This window comes from Poromitra crassiceps (assembly GCF_964638095.1).
Source record: "Poromitra crassiceps genome assembly, chromosome: 12".
In the NCBI taxonomy this organism is placed as follows: Eukaryota; Metazoa; Chordata; class Actinopteri; order Beryciformes; family Melamphaidae; genus Poromitra; species Poromitra crassiceps.
The window spans coordinates 31,187,022-31,210,622 of NC_139632.1; the positions used below are offsets into that span (position 1 = coordinate 31,187,022).

The window sequence follows — 23,601 nt, forward strand, 5'->3', positions numbered from 1 at the left end:
AGCCATGCTGCTTGTGATCAGTGAATGCCGACTGCGTGTCGTTTTGCAGCGCAGCGGCATCACAGAATGGACTCAACAAAAGTAATGATGTAACGAGTTGTTTTATCTTGAAGTAACGGTAATATTATTACTTATATTCTATTAGTAATTCGTTACACTACTCGTTACTTGGAAAAGTAATATTATTACAGTAACGCGTTACTAGTAACTCGTTACTTCCCAACACTGGGGCGGATTCATAGACTTTATAGGGTTTGGGGGGGGATTTCTTAATAGACTTTGGGGGGGAGACACTGACCCAGTGGTTCTCAAACATTTTCTGTCATGCCCCACTTTGGAGGAGGAAGAATGTTCATGCCCCACCGGCGCCGCCCCAACAAAATTGTAACAAGTTAAACTTTTATTGAAATAACATCAAGATCATGACCATTCCTTTCTATTTTCTTTCAGTAATGTTGTCCAAATAAAAAACAACTTCCATTTCAACTTTATACAAAATTGTGTGACTGCTACATCTGTGGATTTTTAAATAATAAATTAAAATCAAACGGAAATTGCAATTGCGATCACTTTGCTAGAACGAACAAAGTTAACCAGATTGCTCCATCAGATAAAAATCTAATGAAATGTGCAATCACTTTGTTATTATAACGATATCAATAAAGTTCTATCTGTGCAAAAATAACATTAAAATTGCATTAAGTCTTATTATCACTGTATTAGAGGCTGCAATTAACCTGTTTTGCACTGCACATATTTTCAACATAATAACAATAAAGTGCAACCTGTGCAAAACTAAACAAAACAAGTTCAAATATTTGGCAATATGAATGAACCATCCATGGAATGAATGCGAAGTCACTACAGAAGTCACTACAGGTTCATTTATTGCTCGCCGGGAAAGAAGTCAGACGTCAAAATGGTCAAAACATTGGTTCTGTGCTGCATTTCTGGATTTCCCCCTGCGCCCCACCTGTAATGCCACTGCGCCCCACAGGGGGGGCCCGCCCCACACTTTGAGAAACACTGCACTAACCAGAGTTTAACTACGCGTCTTACATGGTCCTATTCTTCCCCAGAGGTGGTGGCACCGTGGCAGTACACAAAGTGTTAAATTTATGTACTGTGTAATTCATGTTAAATGTACTATTTGTAACTGGGGATGCACGACAATGGATTTTTCAGCCGATATGATAACCGATAATAATTTCACATTTTTGTATTAAAAAAAGAAGTTCTTAACCTGTATATGCACACCTGGGGTAAGAAAGGCAGATGTAGTGAGCAAAGATGGATGATTTAATATTCCATAGCTGTGACCTACTGTAACCAGAAGGTGGAAAACAGTCTTTGCTGTTGAGACAGCAGAGGTGAAGTTGGAGAGGATAAGGTGGTAGGAAGAGAGATCTTCAGGGTGATGTGATTTTCTCCATCTCCTCTCAGCTGCACAAAGCTCTGATGAGTTCACAGAGATTCAGACGACCAAGGAGCAGGAGGAGAGGATCGAGCAGGTTTAGTGGTGAGTGGGCAGAGAGAATCAAGAGAGGAGAGAGAGGATAGAAGAGTGGTGGACAGGAGAGAGAACTGCTCGGCTGAGGGAAGCAAGGAGAGGACAGCAGAAGAGAGGGAGGTAGGTGAGAGAGCTTTTAGGTTGCGTCAGGTGGTGATAGTGTGAGAGTATGATGGGTGAGAGGTGGGGAGGGAGATGGGAAGGTTATAATGTGATGGTTGTCGGATACAGGAAGAAGAGTAACAGCCAGGTTGGAGGTGCAGCAGGATCTGGTGAAGACTTCTGTGTGCTGTGCTGGTGCTCCTACAGGTGCCCCCCCCCCGGCCCCCCCAACAACAGGAATGTGACATTTAACTAAGACCACTGGCACTGAGCCAAGTGTCACGGTGTGTCTGCGTGTTAGGTGTGTGTGTGTGTATCTGTGTGTGTCTCAGTGTCTGTTTGTGTATGCGTGTTAGGTGCGTGTGTCTGTGTGTGTATCTGTGTGTGTCTGCGTGTTAGGTACGTGTGTCTGTGTGTGTATCTGTGTGTGTCTGCGTGTTAGGTGTGTGTGTGTATATGTGTGTGTCTGTGTGTGTCTGCGTGTTAGGTGTGTGTGTGTGTGTGTGTGTGTGTGTGTCTGTGTGTGTGTGTGTGTGTCTGCGTGTTAGGTGTGTGTGTCTGTGTGTGTGTCTGCGTGTTAGGTGTGTGTGTGTGTGTGTGTGTGTGTGTGTGTGTGTGTGTGTGTGTGTGTGTGTGTGTGTGTGTGTGTGTGTGTGCATTCTCAGTGTAGTGAGACCATTCCAAGCACAAAGGGTAATATGGGGCAGGTTAAGTTCAGACCCATGAAAGATCAAAAACCCATGAAAGACCCACCTGACCAATCAGCTCTCTGGAAACAGCGAGTCACCATTCATATGGGATCCCCGCATGAAAAATAGATTGCATTCAAATGAAAATCACAAAAGAAAAAAACATTAACGGCTGTTAACATTCCTGTTGAATTAATCGAGGACAGAACCATTGCACTTGTACATACTTAAAATAAGCCTACTTACCACTTTGGAATATGTTTTTTATATTTATTCATTTTTATTTGCTCCCAAGTAGCTACTGCCGATTGCAGCTGAATGGTGCAGGGAGAAATATCACTGAATCAGCATTAGGGTGCTGTGTGCACAACGGAGCTGAGGCTGACATTGGGTTGCAGAATAGCCTCCTACATCTAAGCAATTTAATGGGATAGCCTGCACACAGATGTAATTCATATCTAGGCTACTCCTACATTTTTCAGCTGCAACTGTGTTGCTTTTGGCCTGTGTGATGTGATTGAAATGTTCATATTTTTTTTCCAGCATAGTCCTTGTATGAAATATGCCACTCTGCTGCCAATATGTGACCACAACATTTTGATCAATGAAAACTATGCCCGCACCGTGTCGATTCAGTTCAGCAGTTTTCTTTATTGATTTATTATCATTCTTTTTTATTGGTATTATAGGAATTATTCCATCAATGCGACCAAACACATAATGAGTGATAGAGATCATTATTATTCATTGAGCCTAAATCTATGGTCTAAATAGGCCTACGGATTTTGGACATTTAGACTGAGATAGATTACACATTACTTACACTCGCAAAAAAAGACATGCAGGTTTTATTGAGGTTATTGAGAGGGTGTATTGAAGCTGCTGTAGGATCACCGCTGTTCAAAGAAATGACTGATGTGAATAAAAGCGGTAACTTTAGACAGTCCTTCAGTAACAGACTCATATCCAATGCAGATTTTACAGACATACAGTAAAGCTCCGCTAATTAATACACTTTGATGTGCACTTTGAATGACTGGGGAAATAGGCATGTCTGGCGCTATAAAGTCTGGAGCTGTCCATATTGCTATGTTTGTTGGCTCCATTCTCTCTAACCTCTCTCTCCCATGTGTCTCCATTCTCTCTAACCTCTCTCTCCCTTGCCTCTCCCCCACAGACTCCTCAGGGCCAATGAGCACGGCTCACAGCCACCCGCCACCCATGGGTGTCATGGTGGGCCACCCGTCGGTCATCAGCACCTCCAGGGGCCTCCCCTCCCCCATGCACACCCTGGGCTCGCCCATGAACGGCCTGCCCTCGCCCTACTCTGTCATCACCTCGTCCCTGGGCTCGCCCTCCATATCGCTGCCCTCCACGCCCCAGATGAACTTTGGAGCGCTCCACCACAGTCCACAGGTGAGAGCTCTGACTGAGAGCGGTGCCGTTTTGCTTTTATGCACATTTTCGATTTGCGCATTAAAAACCTGAGTACAAACACTGAAACTTCCAAAAGAAAATTAAATATCACAAAAAAGTTTTTACGCTTCTTGGGGTAGAAAAGTTATGTATTGATAAAAGGTAAATGTGATTAATTGCAGTTGAAACAGATTAAGCAAATCTTGCGTTACACGGGGCCACACAGAATGCATTTCTTTCATAGCAGAGCACTTTGAATATCGTGCCCAGAGCACTTCCAACTGGCACAGACACACAGCGCATGGAGCTGACTGCGACAGTTACTAGCTAATATTAGCTAGCTAGCATACAAGCTAAATGGCAAGCTAACATCAACCCAAGACGATACAATTGATCATTCTCACGGAGCCTCTCCTCGTGTAAACAGACACAGCCCTGTGGAGTGCGTACTCGCTGGCTGGCTCAATGCGCGAGCTCCAGAATCCCAGGGACCGGGCAGCTGGCTGCCTCCGTGCGGACTGCCGTTTCCAAGCCCAGGAAGGGTGCTGGCTGCCCGCCTTGAAGGGCCCGACGAGCCGCGGTAAATAACAATATTCCTGGAATGGGAGTTTAACAAGACAGTTATATGTGTTTTGCATTCTACATGAAATGAACGGGATGGGAGGTTGAACGGGAGGTGGAACAGCTGGCCCTCTGGTGCGGTCAGAACAATCTGGAGCTGAACAAACTGAAAACTGGAGAGATGATAGTGGACTTCAGGAGGAGCCCCCCAGCACTGCCTCCCCTCACCATATCCAACAGCACTGTGTCTACAGTGGAATCCTACAAGCTCCAAGGATCCATAATCTCCCAGGACCTCAAGTGCGAGGCCAACAGAGACACCATCACCAAGAAGGCTCAGCAAAGGTTGTACTTCCTTCCTACTTCAGCTCAGGATGTACAAACTGCCTCAGGAGCTGCTGATCCAGTTCTACACCACCATCATCCAGTCTGTCCTCTGCAACTCCATCTCCGTGCAATGGACAGTCAGGACTGCAGAGAAGATCATCTGTGCCAAACTGCACTCCATCCAGGAACTGTACTCCTCCAGAGTGAAAAAACATGCAGGAAAGATCATCACAGATCCATCTCACCCCGGACATGATCTGTTCCAACTCTTAACCTCTGGCAGGCGCTACAGAGCACTGTACGCCAAAACTACCAGACATAAAAACAGCTATCCACAGGCCATCACCCTGATTAACACTTAAAATATTTCACTTGAACACTTTTGCAAACACTTTTTTATCCCATTTTTACCCCCCATTAGTGCTAATTTTAAATTTTTTATCCTGGTTGCTGCTCCACCTTCTGCCGATCTTGGGAGAGCCGAAACTGGCTCCATGCTTCCTCCGAGACATGGGCATGCAGCCAGCCACTTCTTTTCACCTGACAGGGGAAGCTTCACCGGTAGGACATAGCACGTGGGAGGATCACGCTATTCCAACGAGTTCCCCTCCTTCCGAACAGGTGCCCCGAACGACCAGAGGAGGCACCACTTCAGCGACCAGGATGTTGCATGTTTTTGGTGTGGGGTTCCTATATGAAAGAAACCCCCAGGGGGCACGGGGAGAACATGCAAACTCCACACAGAAAGGCCCTTTTGACGGCCCCACCCGGGCGGTGGGCACTCGAGGACATGCGGACGGGCACGCGCTCCTTCAGCACTCACAGCATCCCAGGTGGGAATCGAACCCAGGACCTTCTAGCTGTGAGGTGACAGCGCTTACCACTGCACCACCGTCGTCTGTGTTTTAATTAGAAACAGCAGAGACAATTCAATATCCAGACACTGCACTCCAGGCTCTGGCTATAGTAAGAAATGGTACTATAGTCTCCTAAATTCTAGTCTCCTAAAAGGGCGTGATCATCAGATGGTGATTGGCTGTCTCGTCTGTCAATGGTAGGAAACTTCATTGGCTGACCAGCCTCCTAAGTGGGTGTGGCAGTAGCAAAACAGATACAGGAAGTGACTGGAAGTTGAACTGTCTACATTGAAAAGTCTCTGGAAACGGTCCACTGAGCAGATCATATGTGTTTTAATTAGTAACAGTCAGCAGCACCAGCCTTCTTTTCATGGTGTCTCTCTCTCCAAGCTCTCCACCTCAGTCTCTCTCTCTAAACTCTCCACCTCAGTCTCTCTCTCTAAGCTCTCCACCTCAGTCTCTCTCTCTCTCTAAGCTCTCCACCTCAGTCTCTCTCTCTAAACTCTCCACCTCAGTCTCTCTCTCTCTCTAAGCTCTCCACCTCAGTCTCTCTCTCTAAACTCTCCACCTCAGTCTCTCTCTCTAAGCTCTCCACCTCAGTCTCTCTCTCTCTCTAAACTCTCCACCTCAGTCTCTCTCTCTAAGCTCTCCACCTCAGTCTCTCTCTCTCTCTAAACTCTCCACCTCAGTCTCTCTCTCTAAGCTCTCCACCTCAGTCTCTCTCTCTCTCTAAACTCTCCACCTCAGTCTCTCTCTAAACTCTCCACCTCAGTCTCTCTCTAAACTCTCCACCTCAGTCTCTCTCTCTAAACTCTCCACCTCAGTCTCTCTCTAAACTCTCCACCTCAGTCTCTCTCTCTAAACTCTCCACCTCAGTCTCTCTCTCTAAGCTCTCCACCTCAGTCTCTCTCTCTCTCTAAACTCTCCACCTCAGTCTCTCTCTAAACTCTCCACCTCAGTCTCTCTCTCTCTCTAAGCTCTCCACCTCAGTCTCTCTCTCTCTCTAAACTCTCCACCTCAGTCTCTCTCTCTAAACTCTCCACCTCAGTCTCTCTCTAAGCTCTCTACCTCAGTCTCTCTCTCTAAGCTCTCCACCTCAGTCTCTCTCTCTAAGCTCTCCACCTCAGTCTCTCTCTCTAAACTCTCCACCTCAGTCTCTCTCTCTAAACTCTCCACCTCAGTCTCTCTCTCTAAGCTCTCCACCTCAGTCTCTCTCTCTCTCTAAACTCTCCACCTCAGTCTCTCTCTCTAAGCTCTCCACCTCAGTCTCTCTCTCTCTCTAAGCTCTCCACCTCAGTCTCTCTCTAAACTCTCCACCTCAGTCTCTCTCTCTCTCTAAGCTCTCCACCTCAGCCTCTCTCTCGAAGCTCTCTACCTCAGTCTCTCTCTCGAAGCTCTCCACCTCAGCGAGAGGAAGCGCCTCATCTTTAAAATGTCTGCTTTCAGCTAGGCCCATCTGTGTCCAACTATCAACACATGTATTTTGGTTGATGTGGTCATGTGGCATTGGGCTGAAGGTTATGCGTATCCAGTGTGTTTGGGCGGTGTGCCCTGGCTCTCTTCTCCTCCCCTACCCTCCCCGTGACCTTTAAACTTCTCACCCTAAAGGTCAGGCCTGCGTGCTATGTTACTGCTCTGTCATGCAAGGGGACTTAAGACGCAGTCCAACTATTAATTAGCCCGTAATGGATTACTGAGGGAGAGAGAGAGTGAGAGAGCTTCCCCTCTCACTCTCTCTCCCACTCTTTCTATATATCTCTCTCCCAATTCCCCTATTTGCCCTTCTCTCTCTCTTCCTCATAGGCTGTGTAAAAAAAAATGGCGTAGCTACCATGACATCACTCATTGCTTTTTGGACTCTCGTTTTGAAGCCTTGAGTCTGATAGTCTGCTTTATTGTTTATTTGACTCTAAATGGGACAATAATTGACTAAATGAACATCATGTTCCTGTGTTGAAGAAGACTTGAAACTAGTGATTGAGACCATCAACTCATTAGGAAAGTCTTTACTGAGGTCATAAATCAAGTGACAAGTAGGGTAATTTCCCCATTGACTTCTATACAATCTGACCTTTTTTTTGTGCAGCCAGTGGAGTCGCCCCCTGCTGCCCATTGAAAGATTGAGCAGGGGTTCCCAACCTTTTTTGCAGCGTAGACCCGGTATAACATTGACAATATTGCTGTGGACCGCGGGGTGGATGGGGTGGGTTGGGCTTGTTAAAGATAGGATTTAATGGATATTAAACGCATATATCACTGATGATCACAATTGCTCGAGTTGTTTTTCACATGACTTGCAGAGTGAATGGCAGACAGAGATATAAAAAAAGGATTTCTCATGTAGTATAATTCTGAATCATTTGACAGAAAGAGAGACTGAGAGAGAGAGCGAGAGAGAGCAGACAAGAAAAGACAAAAATAGTTGATGTTTGTCTTGTGCGTGCCACTACTCTGCTGTAAGGTCAAAGGTCAAAGCCATGCAGCCTAAGTTCAGGCTGCCATTAGAGAGAGTGAGAGTGGAGTGCTGCACAGGCTCATAAATAAAGAAGACGAGCCTGAGGGACCGAGAGAGAGAGAGAGAGAGAGAGAGAGAGAGAGAGAGAGAAAGAGAGTGATGTCCTTCCTACATGCTGACAACAGGAGGACATGCATAGCCTACCACCGTATGTAGGTCACCATGCTGACAAGAGGAGGGCATAGCCTACTGTATGTAGGTCAACATGGTTTCCCCACGTTTGCACATCAACAAACAAATTAACAAAATATACAAACAAAAACAAGTGCATTGATTATGCAAGCACAAGTAGAAGACTGTGCCATTTTGAATGGGGGGTTGAGTCATTAACGGATCAGTGTTTTATTCTTGTTCAAGAATTCATTTGCACTATTTCATGGCCGTTATTATTACTCCTAAATCATAATTTAAATAGCAGGGTAGAGAAGGAAGTGTGGTCACATTTTTCCTTCACTCTCAGATGTGCGACTTGGCACATGAGCGCCCTCTGCCTGTCAGTCAACAGACATGATGAGCCTCGCAACAGGAAAACACGGCTCCTCCCTCCGGCCAATCATGTGATCGGACCCTGAGACACTTTCACAATAATGTGGGTGGAGAGAGAGAGGGGGGGGGGGGGGGTGGAAGATCGAGTGAGAAAATAGAGGAAAGGAGAGAGCCGACACACACACACACACACACACACACACACACACACACACACACACACACACACACACACACACACACACACACCCACACACACCCTTCCTCTCCTCTTCTGTGTCGTTCAACTTTGGCCCATCTCAACTTCCTCTCTTCTCTCTCTATTTTCTCTCCCTCTCTCTGTCTGTCTGTCTCTCTCTCTCTCTGTCTGTCTCTCTCTCTGTCTGTCTCTCTCTCTGTCTGTCTCTCTCTCCCCCTCTCTCTTTCTCCCTCTCTCTGTCTGTCTCTGTCTCTCTCTGTCGCTCTCTCTGTCTGTCTCTCTCTCTCTCTTTCGCCATCCTCAGATGAACTCGATGAACAGTGTTAGCAGCTCGGAGGACATTAAGCCTCCACCGGGCCTCCAGAACCTGGGAAACATCAACTACCAGTGCCCCAGCCCCGGGGGCATGTCCAAGCACATCTGTGCCATCTGTGGGGACCGCTCCTCAGGTAAGAGGGGGGAGGGCAAACTTCCATCCATCAGCCATCTCAACCACACGCTTGCTGGGAACAAAGCTGCACAGATCAACTCAAAGTGGGCCTATCAAACACATGATCAAATCTACTATCTGTAACTGCATTACAATTGACACCACCTGTGCAATTTCTCTATATTCAAGGGTAATGAACATAGTTTAGCATATAAAGGATGGCCCACTCAACCCACTTTGCATCATATATACAGTATATAATCTCGGTAATGTAAGCACATGGGCAGTGTTTTACCTTCTCTCTCTGTTTACCTCACGGAAATAAATGCTCCTGCTGCTGCCTGCAGAAACTCCGCCCCCCACCAGCTGCAAGTCATTAAGGCTCGTTAAGGCTCTCCAGGCAATTCTCTGTGGATGTGTGCATACTTAAAGCAGGACTAAACCCCCAGATTTCTGGCAGAACGGCATGCTGCTTGATTTGAAAAGACCTATAGGAAAAACCAAGAAAAGAAGGCAAAGGGCGTCTCCTCTTGTCTCACTATACTCTTTGGCTGTGCTCAGACGGAAACTTCGGAAATGTTTTACCGGAAAATGACGCCATGACAGTTTGCTCACCACCGCATCAAGAAAAACGTTATCTGAGAGCTACAGAATCTTTATAAATATCAACAACTAGCCAACGCTGGTGGCCTGTATGGAAACAGCGTTGCTCAAAATGGTTGAAAGTTATATCAATTTGGTCATTCAGTGGCGAACTACTTTACTGCCATTCACTGCCATGTAACTATCGTTAGCCCACAGCAGAAGCACAATCCATCTTCTTCTTTTTACAGACAAGTTAGACATGGGTTAGTGCGTTGCTGCCCCATACTGGTGTGGATACGTCATTGCACATTCACCCCACCACAGTCACAAATCATAAACATAGTACAGTACACACCGATAGCATAGGTTAGGTTAGCTAGGTTAGCTCATCTAGTAGGTTAGCTTACGTCAATTACGTCAATTATAAACGTCATGCAGCACCTTATCTTCTGTGGAGCAGTGCTAGTGGTGAAAAAAGGTGGGTAGCCGGGCAGCAGCACGTTGTGTGCCTCCCTCCCCTACCAAATGCCACACACAGACACAAATTTGCATCTCTCCCAGCATGCATTGGGGCGTAATAAATTTTGACAAGAAAAAGCAACCAAATCAGCCTAAGTAGGCTAAGTGGTAGATAGAAATAATATTCATGTTAACACATTCACTGCCAACAGTTTTTTTTTACTGTAGGTAGCTTCTGCCAAGGTTTTTTTTTGAGGATTCTGGCTCATCTTTCAAGAGCCGAGGATTCTTTTCTGTTAGGATTTTGTGAACACAAAATATCTCAAAAGAACTAATAGAATGTGTGCTTTCTCTGTCTAAAAGAGTTAGTTTGTAGAGTTAGTAGTTATGTAGGCATTAGCAGTTGAATACAGCATGGTTTCAGCGTCTGAAAATGAAAGGTGAGAAAAATGCCTTTTTGTGAAATTCGATAGAACAGTCACTTTAACCATTTATTTTTGGCATCAGTAAGACATCAGACATCTATCTAAACAATAGTTTTGAACAGTAATTTCCTCCATAACAGCAGGAAACCCCCCTCTCCTTCAAACTCCTCCCTCCGTGTGTGTTCTCCTCCTCCCTCCGTGGCTGCAGCGGGCGTGTCACAAGCGAGTTTCTGTTGTCTGTGCTGCCTGGCTGCCCCTCGTCGGGCGAGTCTGGATGGGCTCGCTCGTTTCTTGGGGTTTCGGTTGAGAGCTTTGATGAAGCTTTTGCGATTCTGGGCTTTATGCTGCGTGTTTCAAAGTGTGTTCCACCCAGTCTATTTTTGGAACCCCCCACCGTTGTGCGCCACCGTTGTGCTCCAGCGCGAAAGCGTTTTCGCCTACAGTATGAGAATGGCTTCCTCACGCTTTTCCCTGCAGTTTTGGCTCGGCTTTCAATAGTCTGGAGAGCACTGTCGCCACTTAGTGGGTCGGTGGAATGGGTTGTACACGTTCGGTGGCTCCCATATTTTTATAGGAGATGTAAAAGGGTTAGATCAACGTCCCACCGTCATTTTTTTTTTTTTTTGACGAGTTAACTCGCCAACGGCAGTCAACCGTTGGATTTTTTTTGACGAGTCAACTCGTTGACGGCAGTGAACGTGTTAACACAACATGCAATTCTAGAACATTTCAATATTGGACAAAATAAAACATAAAAATCAAAACACAACCCTATGTGAAACATATATGTAATCAGGCCGTATATATATCCGTCGCAAATACGTGCTGTAGTGAAGTTTAAAGTTTGACAACCGTAACACCGTCGTAACACGTTTGTACTGTGATGTCCACTCCAACAAGACTTTAGCTTACTTGACACATACTTTTTCAATAAGAACACATTTATGCCATGACTTTACATAATGTATATTTATGTCGCATCATTTAGCCTGTGCTGTGATGTGCAGGAGCAGCAGGTAGCCTACAAGTTATAAAACAGCCTGCTCTGAATGAGCCGAGTGCGGGGGCTTGTTCACTATTGTGAAAGTTATGTGTTTACAACATATAAAGATCATGGAAGTGGATGGTATCAGGAATGTCACCGATAGTTAACGTTCTATATTGTACAGGGAGACCATCAGCCCTGCTGAACAGATCTGCATTTGCCTGTAGGTTGAATCGTTTTATTCATTGACATAGCATCAGAGTAAACAACAAGACCATTTTGTGGTAGCCTACAGTACGTTATACATACGACAATATAACAAACAATACAATACAACAATTCTCAAATCCAATTGACAACGGATTAATCACTCATATAGGCTACTAACAGCAAATACGGTTTATATTGATGTCTAAACACTATAAACTGTTACCCTCTGCCTCAGACTGACGGACTATGTGTTTTTGCGCCTCCTGGTGGGTGAAAACAGACTTCCAAAGAAGGAAAGGGTACAGGGGGAGTGGGGGAGTAGGGTAGTTACTTTCTTGAAATCCCATCGTCTTTGGTTCGCCGTGACGTCAGGTTGTACCACATTTTGAAGGCAAAAAAAAGCAGGTTTGAACCCATAGAGGGCACTTATGCAGCTGAAAATGATACAAATGGTACAATGGTAACAGATTGGTCTCAAATGTAGAAATTTTGACCAGAATTCTTCACACACCACCCCAAAAGCCATATATATTGGTTAAAAGCTGAAAAAAGGGGTTTTGGGGTTTAAAAAATAAAAATAAACAATAACAGCCGCCCTCGGAGCAGATTCTGCCTCTCCAGCAGAACTTCCGCAGCTCCGTTGTGACGCGTTGTGACGTAAAACGCGTCACAACGGAGCGCTTTGCCAGAGGAGGAAATGGGAGATCTCTGTGAGGAAAACAGAGAGACAAGGTAAACACTGCCCATGTGCTTATATTACCCAGATTATAATGATACAAAGTGGGTTAATAATCGGTAAAGCCATCCGTTAATGATGAATACAGGAAACATGAATAGGCTACCTTAACTTGCTCCTGAAACCTGGTACCTCTTAAGGCTAATGTCCACCAGCTCCGGAGCAGATGCGCTACGGCTGCGAACAGACCCACACTCATGTAATCTGTCAGACGTATGCAGGATCTGACCAAAATAGAACAGGTGCGTAATTTTTCCGCATGTATTATTGCCCATCTATTAACATGGGCGAGAGTCGATCCGGCAGTTTCACCGGATCGGCAACGCAGCCCGGGCCAGTTGCACCAACAGGGCTTAGTTATGCCTGGTCATAACTCCTATGCCGGTCGTTGTTAAGACCAGTCTTAAGAGTGGATTTATACCGGTTGCACCAACACAGTTTATGCCTGGTCGTAACTCAACACAGTCTCACAGAAAATTGTATAATACCAACGTTTTGGACCAACGTTGCTATTTTACAATTTCGGCTCGAAAATTGTAAAATAGTAACGTTCTGAGATTTTAGGGTTAGGATTAGAGTAGGGGGAGGGGTTAGAAACAGAAAATCTCCGTAAACCATGCCCAAACCACGCCCACCGCTGTAGACACATACGTTACCATTTTACAATTTCTGAGCCGAAATTGTAAAATAGCAACGTTTGTCCACAAACGTTGCTATTTTACAATTTTTTTGGAGATCGGGTTGTCGTAACTATGTCGGGCATAGCAAAGCGCGTCCATGTGAATTGCTGGGGAATGCCCCCTGCTTGGCCCAAAAATGTGCCTCGCGACCTGCTTGGAGCGTCACTGTGCCACTACGCTCTAATATACAGTCTATGGCCACTACTGTATGTGCGTCACTACACCCTCCCTCCTCCCACCCTCCCTCCTCCTGTGGAAGCTCCGAGGGAAAATGGCGGCGATTGAGTGCCAGGCAGTCTGAATGAAATTGAATGTAACGTTCCCAATTCTATGTATTAAATTCTAAAAAACTACCGTCAACATTTGGGAAGGCTAAGCCACACAACTAGGTCATTATAATCGCATTTCATGCTTCGAAGGCGACTTGACGACCATGAGGACCGTGAGGACTCAATCACAGCAGGTCTCCGCTGATAGACTACCACGGAGATCTCTGTTATAGGTGCAGGCAGTTTACGCCTCCTCCTGACCAGGCGTAAGAGTTACGCCTGGGCTTAGTGAAAAGAAGGCTTAAGCCCTCTTGGTGCAACCGGCGTAGCTGTTAGGTCGGAAAGTTATGACCAACTTAGCTTATACCCAGTCTTAAGCCCTGTTGGTGCAACTGACCCCAGGTGTACATTGCCTGTTAGCCTTCACCAATGCATCACATTGGATTGAAGGAACTTCTCAGTGCAATTTTCATACTTTGCAAAGTCATCCTGTGGGACTCTTGGAAGTGCTTTCTGAAAATCTTGATTGATCAAAATTGCATTTACAAGGTACGCTTAGAAAATCATAACAGTGGTCCTCATTTGTGTAGATTTTGTTGCTGAATACAAATTTCGACGTTTCATAAACTTTTGTTAACGACAGCCCTTTTTTCAGCCATTTAACCGAAATCCCCATACAGCTGTGAGAGCTCAAAGCAGTGCTGATACTGTGTGTTACAGGAAAGCACTATGGCGTGTACAGCTGTGAGGGCTGCAAAGGCTTCTTCAAGAGGACCATCCGCAAAGACCTCACCTACACCTGTCGAGACATGAAGGAGTGCCTGATCGACAAGCGCCAGCGCAACCGCTGTCAGTACTGCCGCTACCAGAAGTGCCTGGCCATGGGCATGAAGAGAGAAGGTGCGTGTGTGTATGTGTGTATGTGTGTGTGTGTGTGTGTGTGTGTGTGTGTGTGCGTGCGTGTGTGTGTGGGGGTGGAGGGGAACTGAGGGGGGGGGGATAGTGTGATTCTCCCCTGCGCTATGTCCTGCCGGCGAAACTCCTCGCTGTCTGGTGAAAAGAAGCGGCTGGCTGCACATGTGTCGGAGGAAGCATGTGCTAGTCTACAACTCTCTCCAGATCCGCAGAGGAATGACCGGAACAGCACGGGGGATTGGCCAAGTACAATAGAGAGCCAAAGTGGAACGTCACTTCCTGCTTCAGCACTGTACCAGAGATTTTCATCCGCCATTTATTTTCCCATAGACATTTTGTAAAATGCTTATCAAATTGTTATACTTGTTCAAACCAAACAGTTCAGATATATTTAGAAACAGGAGAGATCGCATAACATTTCACTCGGACCAAAACGTGAATAAATCTGTTTTTTCCGAGTGATATGTTCTATGGTCTCTCCCGATTCTAAATATAGCTGAACCGTTTGGTTTGACCAAATAAAACTATTTTTATCACTTTATGACCAAATAAAACTATTTTTATATGCATTTTACGAAATGTCTATGGGAAAATAAATTGCGGAAGAAAATCTCTGGTACAGTGCTGAAGCAGGAAGTGACGTTCACTTTGCCTCTCTATTGGGGGGAAAAGGGGGGGGGGGGGTAAAAAAAGAGAAAAGTGATTTCATGGTTTCACTGGCATCGGGTCCAGGAGTTGTGACCATTGACCTTGCATGTCTGTGTGTGTGTGTGTGTGTTTGTGGGTGTGTTTGTGTGTGTGTGTGTGTGTGTGTGTGTGTGTGTGTGTGTGTGTGTGTGTGTGTGTGTGTATTTGTTTGTGTGTGTGTGTGTGTGTGTGTGTGTGTGTGTGTGTGTGTGTTTGTTTGTGTGTGTGTGTGCGCGCGCGCATGTGTTGTGCGTGCATGCGTGTTTGTGTGTGTGCATGCGCGTGCATGGATGTGTGTGTGTGTGTGTGCGTGCTTGTGTGTGTGTGTGTGTGTGTGTGCAGCGGTGCAGGAGGAGAGGCAGCGGGGGAGGGAGCGAGGGGAGGTGGAGGTGGAGTCCAGCAGCAGCTTTAACGAGGAGATGCCCGTGGAGAAGATCCTGGACGCTGAGCTGGCTGTGGAGCCCAAGACAGAGATCTACACCGACAGCAGCCCCTCAAACTCAGTAAGAAGCACCTTGTCTCAGAGGGTCTGTGTGTGACGTAGTCTGACTGAAAACACAGTAGAGAGAGGCGGGACATAGTGTGTGGATGATTTGCTGTATTCTGGGGAGTGGAGTTGACGCTGGCCAATCCTGGCGCTTGAATGCTGCGAATCCCATCATCCCGAAGACCAATGAGGTTGAAACGTGTTGCGTTTTGTGCCCCTGTTTATTTAATTGAAGGTGTACAGTGTTTGCAAACTGTTTCAGTACACATGTACGTTATACTTTGTGATAAAATTTTGCTCCTAATATCCAACGCACATTAAAAAAATCGCGATTTGTCTCTCCCTGGAGCGCGAGGTCACGCGACTGAGTCACGCTGGAACGCCGGGGGGTTTCCAGGAGGTTGTTTCTCGCTGTTCACCACCACTCATATTTTTTCGACCCTGGTTTGTGTGCTGAAGCAGGAAGTGGGCGTGACTTTGGCTCTCTATAAAAGGCCAAAAACTTTCTTCCAATCACCACAACAAAAGCCCACATGACAGAATCTGATGAGTAAGCACTCTGAAGTTCAATGGCTAAATAAATCAGAAGAAACATTTAAAGTCACGTCCCCCCGGAGTTCATCAGAAAGCCATGTACTCCAGATGTACATGATGATTTGGCTGTTTCACTGGGTTGCACAATGTGTAAGGGACGCTGGAGGGAGGTGCTGAGGGGGCTGCAGCATCCCCTGTTGGCGGGGGGGCTGTAACTGCAAGTCTAAAAGGCTACTCCTTGGCGTCTGTGGCTGACATTACTGTCTTTCAGAGGCTGTAGCAGGCTCTTTTTTATCTATTGGTACCAACCATTGACTGTAAACCATATCATGCTAGCTGCTCTGGAAGAAGGCTAAATAAATAACGCTCCAAAGTCGGGCAAAATGTTGGCGAGGGAAAAACGGGCATGGCCATTTTCAAAGGGGTCCCTTGACCTCTAACCTCTGAATGAGAATGGAAAAAATGGGTTCCGACCTGTAAAAAGTGAATTGAACGGTCGTCCAGGTCGGAATTACAGATCGGAAATGCGGGTATGATCCAGAGCTCCGCTTTATCCGAGTTGACGTCACAGCCACATCAAAATGGCGACTAGTATCGTTAATGGTAAATCACAGAATTGTTATAAAGACGTTTGTTGATGTTTTAACCTCAAAATTTCACGTCTTAATTATGTCATGTTAACGTTAATATGTGTTTGCGTCAGCTATATTTCGCTCTGATTTGAGCAATACTCTTCTCTCTGTGTGTTATGTTTAGGGGCGGGTTTGTTTTGTAGCTGGCTATTTACACACTCAGCTAACAGGGAGGATAGCAGCACTGTTTGCCTGTGTTTACATGTGATTTCCACACTCAGCTAACAGGGAGGCGAGCAGCACTGTTTGCCTTTGTTTACATGTGATTTACACACTCAGCTAACAGGGAAGCTAGGCTAGCAGCACTGTTTGCCTGTGTTTACATGTGATTTACACACTCAGCTAACAGGGAGGCAAGCAGCACTGTTTGCCTGTGTTTACATGTGATTTACACACTCAGCTAACAGGGAGGCTAGCAGCACTGTTTACCTGTGTTTACATGTGATTTACACACTCAGCTAACAGGGAGGATAGCAGCACTGTTTGCCTGTGTTTACATGTGATTTACACACTCAGCTAACAGGGAGGCAAGCAGCACTGTTTGCCTGTGTTTACATGTGATTTACACACTCAGCTAACAGGGAGGCAAGCAGCACTGTTTGCCTGTGTTTACATGTGATTTACACACTCAGCTAACAGGGAGGCGAGCAGCACTGTTTACCTGTGTTTACATGTGATTTACACACTCAGCTAACAGGGAGGATAGCAGCACTGTTTGCCTGTGTTTACATGTGATTTACACACTCAGCTAACAGGGAGGCGAGCAGCACTGTTTACCTGTTTTTACATGTGATTTACACACTCAGCTAACAGGGAGGCGAGCAGCACTGTTTACCTGTGTTTACATGTGATTTACACACTCAGCTAACAGGGAGGATAGCAGCACTGTTTGCCTGTGTTTACATGTGATTTACACACTCAGCTAACAGGGAGGCGAGCGGCACTGTTTACCTGTGTTTACATGTGATTTACACACTCAGCTAACAGGGAGGATAGCAGCACTGTTTGCCTGTGTTTACATGTGATTTACACACTCAGCTAACAGGGAGGATAGCAGCACTGTTTGCCTGTGTTTACATGTGATTTACACACTCAGCTAACAGGGAGGCTAGCAGCACTGTTTACCTGTGTTTACATGTGATTTACACACTCAGCTAACAGGGAGGATAGCAACACTGTTTACCTGTGTTTACATGTGATTTACACACTCAGCTAACAGGGAGGCTAGCAGCACTGTTTACCTGTGTTTACATGTGATTTACACACTCAGCTAACAGGGAGGCTAGCAGCACTGTTTACCTGTGTTTACATGTGATTTACACACTCAGCTAACAGGGAGGCTAGCAGCACTGTTTACCTGTGTTTACATGTGATTTACACACTCAGCTAACAGGGAGGCGAGCAGCACTGTTTGCCTGTGTTTACATGTGTAGGCTGAGTTGAGTAAAGCAGCCTGTTGTGACATTCAAGTCATTGGGGCCAAAAGAAAATGAATTCAGGAAATCAGAGCCCCAAAGTCTTTGTGGTTAACAAGCAAACATGAATGAAAACTAAGATGAGCAATTGATGTCAAGCACTTTCAAACATCTGACACTGTGTCATGGTCTTAGATTCTCAAGAGAAGAGCAAAGTTTCTATTGATATATCTACAATTAAAATGTCCACACAAGCCTTGAGAGGAAATCATTTGTTTACAAGGCAAAGTGGGAGTAACAACTATTTGTAAGGGCTGAAAAGGGGCCATAACTCCAGTTTTTGGTGGAGATATTTGAACGGGTGTCTGACTGGAGGGGGGCGGCAGCTAGGGCATTCACAATAGACCCTTTTCACAGCCACCATTTTGTGTCTAAAAGGCAGGATAAACACAGGTGCAACCAACTCACTAATAAAGGGCCCCAGCACTGGAACACCTAAATGGACTGGAAGTTGGAAACCTTAATTAATGTTTTGGTACACCTGTGTTTCTCCTGCGTTGTAGACACAAAATGGCCACCGTGAAAAAGGGTCTATCATGAACGCCCTAGCTGCCGCCCCCCTCCAGTGACACCCATTCAAATATCAACTAGTAGTCGACTAGTCACAGCAGGTACGGCATATCCGATTTTTTTTTCACCCAGTAAAAATAAAACAGGCAATAAAGGGTTAACTTATGTAGGTGGGATCAACCTGGGGGTATGTGAAATAGCAGAGTTCTGATTGGCTCTGAGAGGCTGAAATGAGCCGCTAAACCCCAGCACCTTGTCTGAGCTGGAGATGGCGACTGCAGTAACAACATAGACGAGTCTTTCCCTCTCTAAATACCTTAAATTCTGTTTATTCAACATGGCATCATGCAGAAAATGATTTTTCAAACAAAGCTTGTTTTATTTATTTATTTATTTATTTATTTATTTATTTATTTATTTATTTATTTATGTATTCATGTTTATTCCTAAAACCACATAGTCGACCACTAGTCGACTATGATGTCTCAACTAGTGGCTAAGTTGACTAGTCTGTGAAAATCCCTACAGTAGAGATGAAACGTCATGAAAACTACATTATCACAATTATAGTGACCAAAATTATCACGGTTATCAGTATTATCGTGGGACTGTTAAAATGTGCTGAAAATATTCAAAAACTACAGATACATTCACTGAAATCATTTCTCCAAGGCTGTGCGTCTGCGTCTGGGAGACTGTTGCTCCCTTTGGTTGATGATGGACAGTATTTACCGTGTTTTTCAAAGCCCACAAACAAGAGCAGAAAACACACAGAGAGACTGCTACGGAACAGAGGCAACATCACAGACTTTCAGTGCAGAACAAACAGGCTGAAAGCAGCAAGCCTGCCCACAGCTGTAAGACTGTATTAGCTAAAGCCCTTTTGAGTCTGCTTTCTCTTTGTCCCTTTGTGTGTGGGTGTGTCTGTCTGTGTGTTTGTGGGTGTGCGTGTGTTTTTTGGCTGTATTTGTTTGTTTTTTTGTTTTTGTTTTTTTTAGAATTTGTATGGCTTTAGAGTTGAGGTTTTATTAAAGAAAGCGCTGTAATCACGCTAACACGGTTTTAATGATCATTAAAATAGGAAAATGTAATACTAAGCATCAGGAATTTTATTAAACCGGTACTGGTTTCTTCCCTATACCCTAGCGCAGTGTTTCCCACAGGATTTTGAGAATTTGTGGTGGGGGACTGCAGACCCCCTAGGGGGGTGCGGGGGCATGCCCCCCCGCCAGATTTTTTTAAACATTTTAAAGTAAAATGCATGAATTTGGTGTACTTTGAGAAAGCTTATGAGCAAAATTAAAAGGCTAGATCTATGAAGAACATGTCATCATTACTGTGCTGTGGGTTTACAATGACAAACTAAATTTCTCCCTATAGGTCAGGGATACTAAACTTGCTTTGCCACTTTCGTGAAATGATAGAAGGCGAGGGGCCAGTTAATAAACAAACAATATACATTTTTCTGTAGCGGATTGTAGGTTTTTGGGGTGTCAGCCGGAGTTTAGGCTGACAGTGTTGTGCACACCGGATAGTTAGTTAGGTTAAGTTAGTTAGGTTAAGTACATACATAAGTGCCTGGGTAGCGAGCAGATTATTGAAAGATATTCCATATTCCACACTGAAATGCTATAACAGAAGTATTGGCCAGAATGACATGAACATTTATTGGACACTTATTCAGCGGATATCTTGCATGTTGCATTCAGGTGCAGTGTAAAAAAAAAAAAAAAAAATTTGGTCAACATCTTATTGTGGCGGTCAAAATATTATTGTGGCGGCCCGCCACAAATTCCTTTATGTATGGGAAACACTGCCCTAGCGCCATCAGAAAATCTTATTGAGCAAATTAACGAGTCCTTCCTCTGTGTGTGTGTGTGTGTGTGTGTGTGTGTGTGCCTCTGTGTGTGTGTGTGTGTGTGTGTGTGCCTCTGTGTGTGTGTGTGTGTGTGTGTGTGTGTGTGTGTGTGTGTGTGTGTGTGTGTGTGTGTGTGCTTGTGCGTGTGCATGTGCGTGTGTGTGTGTGTGTGTGTGTGCGTGTCCAGACCAACGACCCCGTCACCAACATATGCCAGGCAGCAGACAAGCAGCTCTTCACGCTAGTGGAGTGGGCCAAGAGGATCCCCCACTTCTCTGAACTCCCCCTGGACGACCAGGTCATCCTACTACGAGCAGGTACACACACACACCACACACACACACACACACACACACACACACACACACACACACACACACACACACACACACACACACACACACACACATTCCTACAAAACTGAACAGACCTCTCCACTGCCCCCACAGCGCCCTCTGTATTTCATTCAGGGTAGTGATTGGTTCCCAGCAGACCGTCTATTTCAGTCTTGAACATTTGCTCAAGACATTCTGGCCGTCTAGTTTAATGGAGCAGTGAAACCAAATATAACCTGCCAGGCTAACAGCAGTCTGCCTGCAGCAGGCCTGCCCCCTGCTGGTGAGAGAGTTCACACACAGGCCCGAATGAGGAAATGAAGTTACCCAACAGACCTATGAGACTCATCAACAACTTCTGCGTTCGGCACGGGGGCCTAAAAACAAAACAAAAAAGGCCTAGCCTTTTTACACGTAAGAACCAGGAAGTGCAGGGACTTCTGGGTAAGCCTGAAAAAATGTGTCATCCCTGCGGCACGCTATTAACCTTACCTTCTGGTCATCCTGTGAGGGACTCAGAGTCTCTGATGTCTTAGGGGAGGCAGGTCCAGAGCCTGGGAGCTGGCCTGGAGAAGGCTCTGACTTGGGGGGCGGAGAGAAGCTGAGGCTGAGGTGGATCTGAGGAACTGGGAGGAGGGGTGGTAGCGGGAGAGGAGGTCTGTGAGATATGGGGGGCAGTTGGTGAGGGGCTTTGTAGGTCATGACGAGGAGTTTGTAGTTGATCTGGTACTCCGATACTCTCATACTCTGCAGAATGGCAGTGGTTAGCATGTCCGTCCCGCAAGCCAAAGGTCGGCAGTTCGAATCCAAGTCAAGTCAAGTCAAGTCAAGTTTATTTATATAGCCCTAATTCACAAGCATGTCTCAGAGGGCTTCACAGAAAGTATGTCTAGCTGATTCTAGCTAACACACAGTAACAAGAATATACAGAATAAAGATAACATTTGAACATTTGAAGAAAGCAGGAGAGTGGAGGAGGGAGGGAGAGGGAGGAGGGAGGGGAGGGGGGAGGTGGGGAGAAAATAGGAAATGTGGAGGAGGAGAGAACAGAGGAGGAGAGATGAGGGTGCAGGGGAGGGAGAGCCAGGGTAGGGGTAGGGTCTAGGGTTGGGGGAGGGGAGGGAGTAGGATACGGGCCCGGATTAGGGCGAGGGTGGGGAGAAATGGGAAATGTGGAGGAGGAGAGAACAGAGAAGGAGAGGGTGCAGGGGAGGGAGAGCAGGGGGAATGTGAGAGGGAGGAGAGGGCAGAGAGGAGGAGAGAACAGAGAAGGAGAGGTGGGAGGGCGCAGGGGAAGGAGAGCAGTGGGAATGTGAGCGAGGGGAGAGGACAGAGAGGAGGAGAGAACAGAGAAGGAGAGGTGGAAGGGTACAGGGGAGGTAGAGTAGAGGTAGGGTCTAGGGTGGAGGGAGGGAGTAGGATACGGGCCCGGATTAGGGCGAGGGTGGGGAGAAAATGGGAAATGTGGAGGAGGAGAGAACAGAGAAGGGGAGGTGGGAGGGTGCAGGGGAAGGAGAGCAGGGGGAATGTGAGAGAGGGGGGAGGACAGAGAGTAGAGGTAGGGTCTAGGGTGGAGGGAGGGAGTAGGATACGGGCCCGGATTAGGGCGAGGGTGGGGGGAAAATGGGAAATGTGGAGGAGGAGAGAACAGAGAAGGAGAGGTGGGAGGGTGCAGGGGAAGGAGAGCAGGGGGAATGTGAGAGAGGGGGGAGGACAGAGAGGCAGAGAAGGAGAGGTGGGAGGGTGCAGGGGAAGGAGAGCAGGGGGAATGTGAGAGAAGGGAGAGCAGGAAGTGGCAGGGATTCAGGAAAATAGGGGAGAAGAGGAGAAGGAGCAGAGGGGGGGAGAATGAGGAGAGAGCAGGAGAAGGGAGGGGGGGGCGGTGGGATGTGGGGGAGGAAAGAGCATGGAAAGAGAGTGGGGGAGGAAAGAGCATGGAAAGAGAGGAGAACAAGAAGGGGGAAGAAGGGAAGAAGCGGGGGAAGGGGGAAAGAGAGGGGGGGGGAGAAGATCAGACAACTGACTACTCTAAGCATTAACCAGAGCTAACTGGGACATAGTATCTAGCTAATCTACAGCCTAATCTGGCCTATCCTACCCTGCTCTAGTCTGATTTTAGCCTGAACACTAACACCCCTGGGCAAGACCTTAACATGGGTTGCTGCAATTACCACCAACACAATGCCGTTACATATATATAAAAACGTGGTGCTACCAGCCGCGTAAGGTGCTTATGTGCTTGTAAGAGATGTTGTGCAATGGGATCCCACGCAAGGGGATGATCCATGAGAGATCAACTGGGCGAGTCACTTGTCGCTTTTAACCTCGTCAAAGTAGGCCGGAAACAGGTCCCAGATAGTCGAGAGTCTTTTAAGTGAGTTGGTCCTCAGGAACCTGAGTCTCTCCATCTGTGTAACTGAGACCATGTCCGTCAGCCACAGCTGAAAAGAAGGTGGAGAGGGGGACGTCCATTCCTTCAGAATAAGTTTCTTGGCGACAGTCATCCCCACAGCCGTAGTGAGGCTGAGAGAGGATTCCGAGCAGCCGAAGTTGGCGAGTTCCGCAAAGTTCGGAAATCTTTTAATTGGATCCCAACAGACCCCATTTCATCTCCAGAAATACATTGTTGACAGAAACGTTAGAGGAAGAGCTAAAGGTAAAGGTGAAGTCCCAACGATTGTCACACACCTGAGTGTGCGAAATGTGTCTCCGCATTTGACCCATCCC

At 46.3% G+C, this 23,601-nt stretch overlaps 1 protein-coding gene across 1 annotated transcript in view; it reads left to right on the forward strand.

The window, feature by feature from the left end:
• The window catches only part of rxrgb (retinoid X receptor, gamma b), a 55,491-nt gene that overhangs the window by 28,058 nt on the left and 3,832 nt on the right, over positions 1 to 23,601 (forward strand). The window contains exons 3-7 of the mRNA XM_083647834.1: positions 3,479 to 3,717; positions 8,967 to 9,111; positions 14,162 to 14,341; positions 15,386 to 15,546; positions 20,727 to 20,856. Of these exons, the coding sequence (XP_083503960.1) occupies positions 3,479 to 3,717; positions 8,967 to 9,111; positions 14,162 to 14,341; positions 15,386 to 15,546; positions 20,727 to 20,856 (855 nt within the window). The remainder of the gene's footprint in view (positions 1 to 3,478; positions 3,718 to 8,966; positions 9,112 to 14,161; positions 14,342 to 15,385; positions 15,547 to 20,726; positions 20,857 to 23,601) is intronic.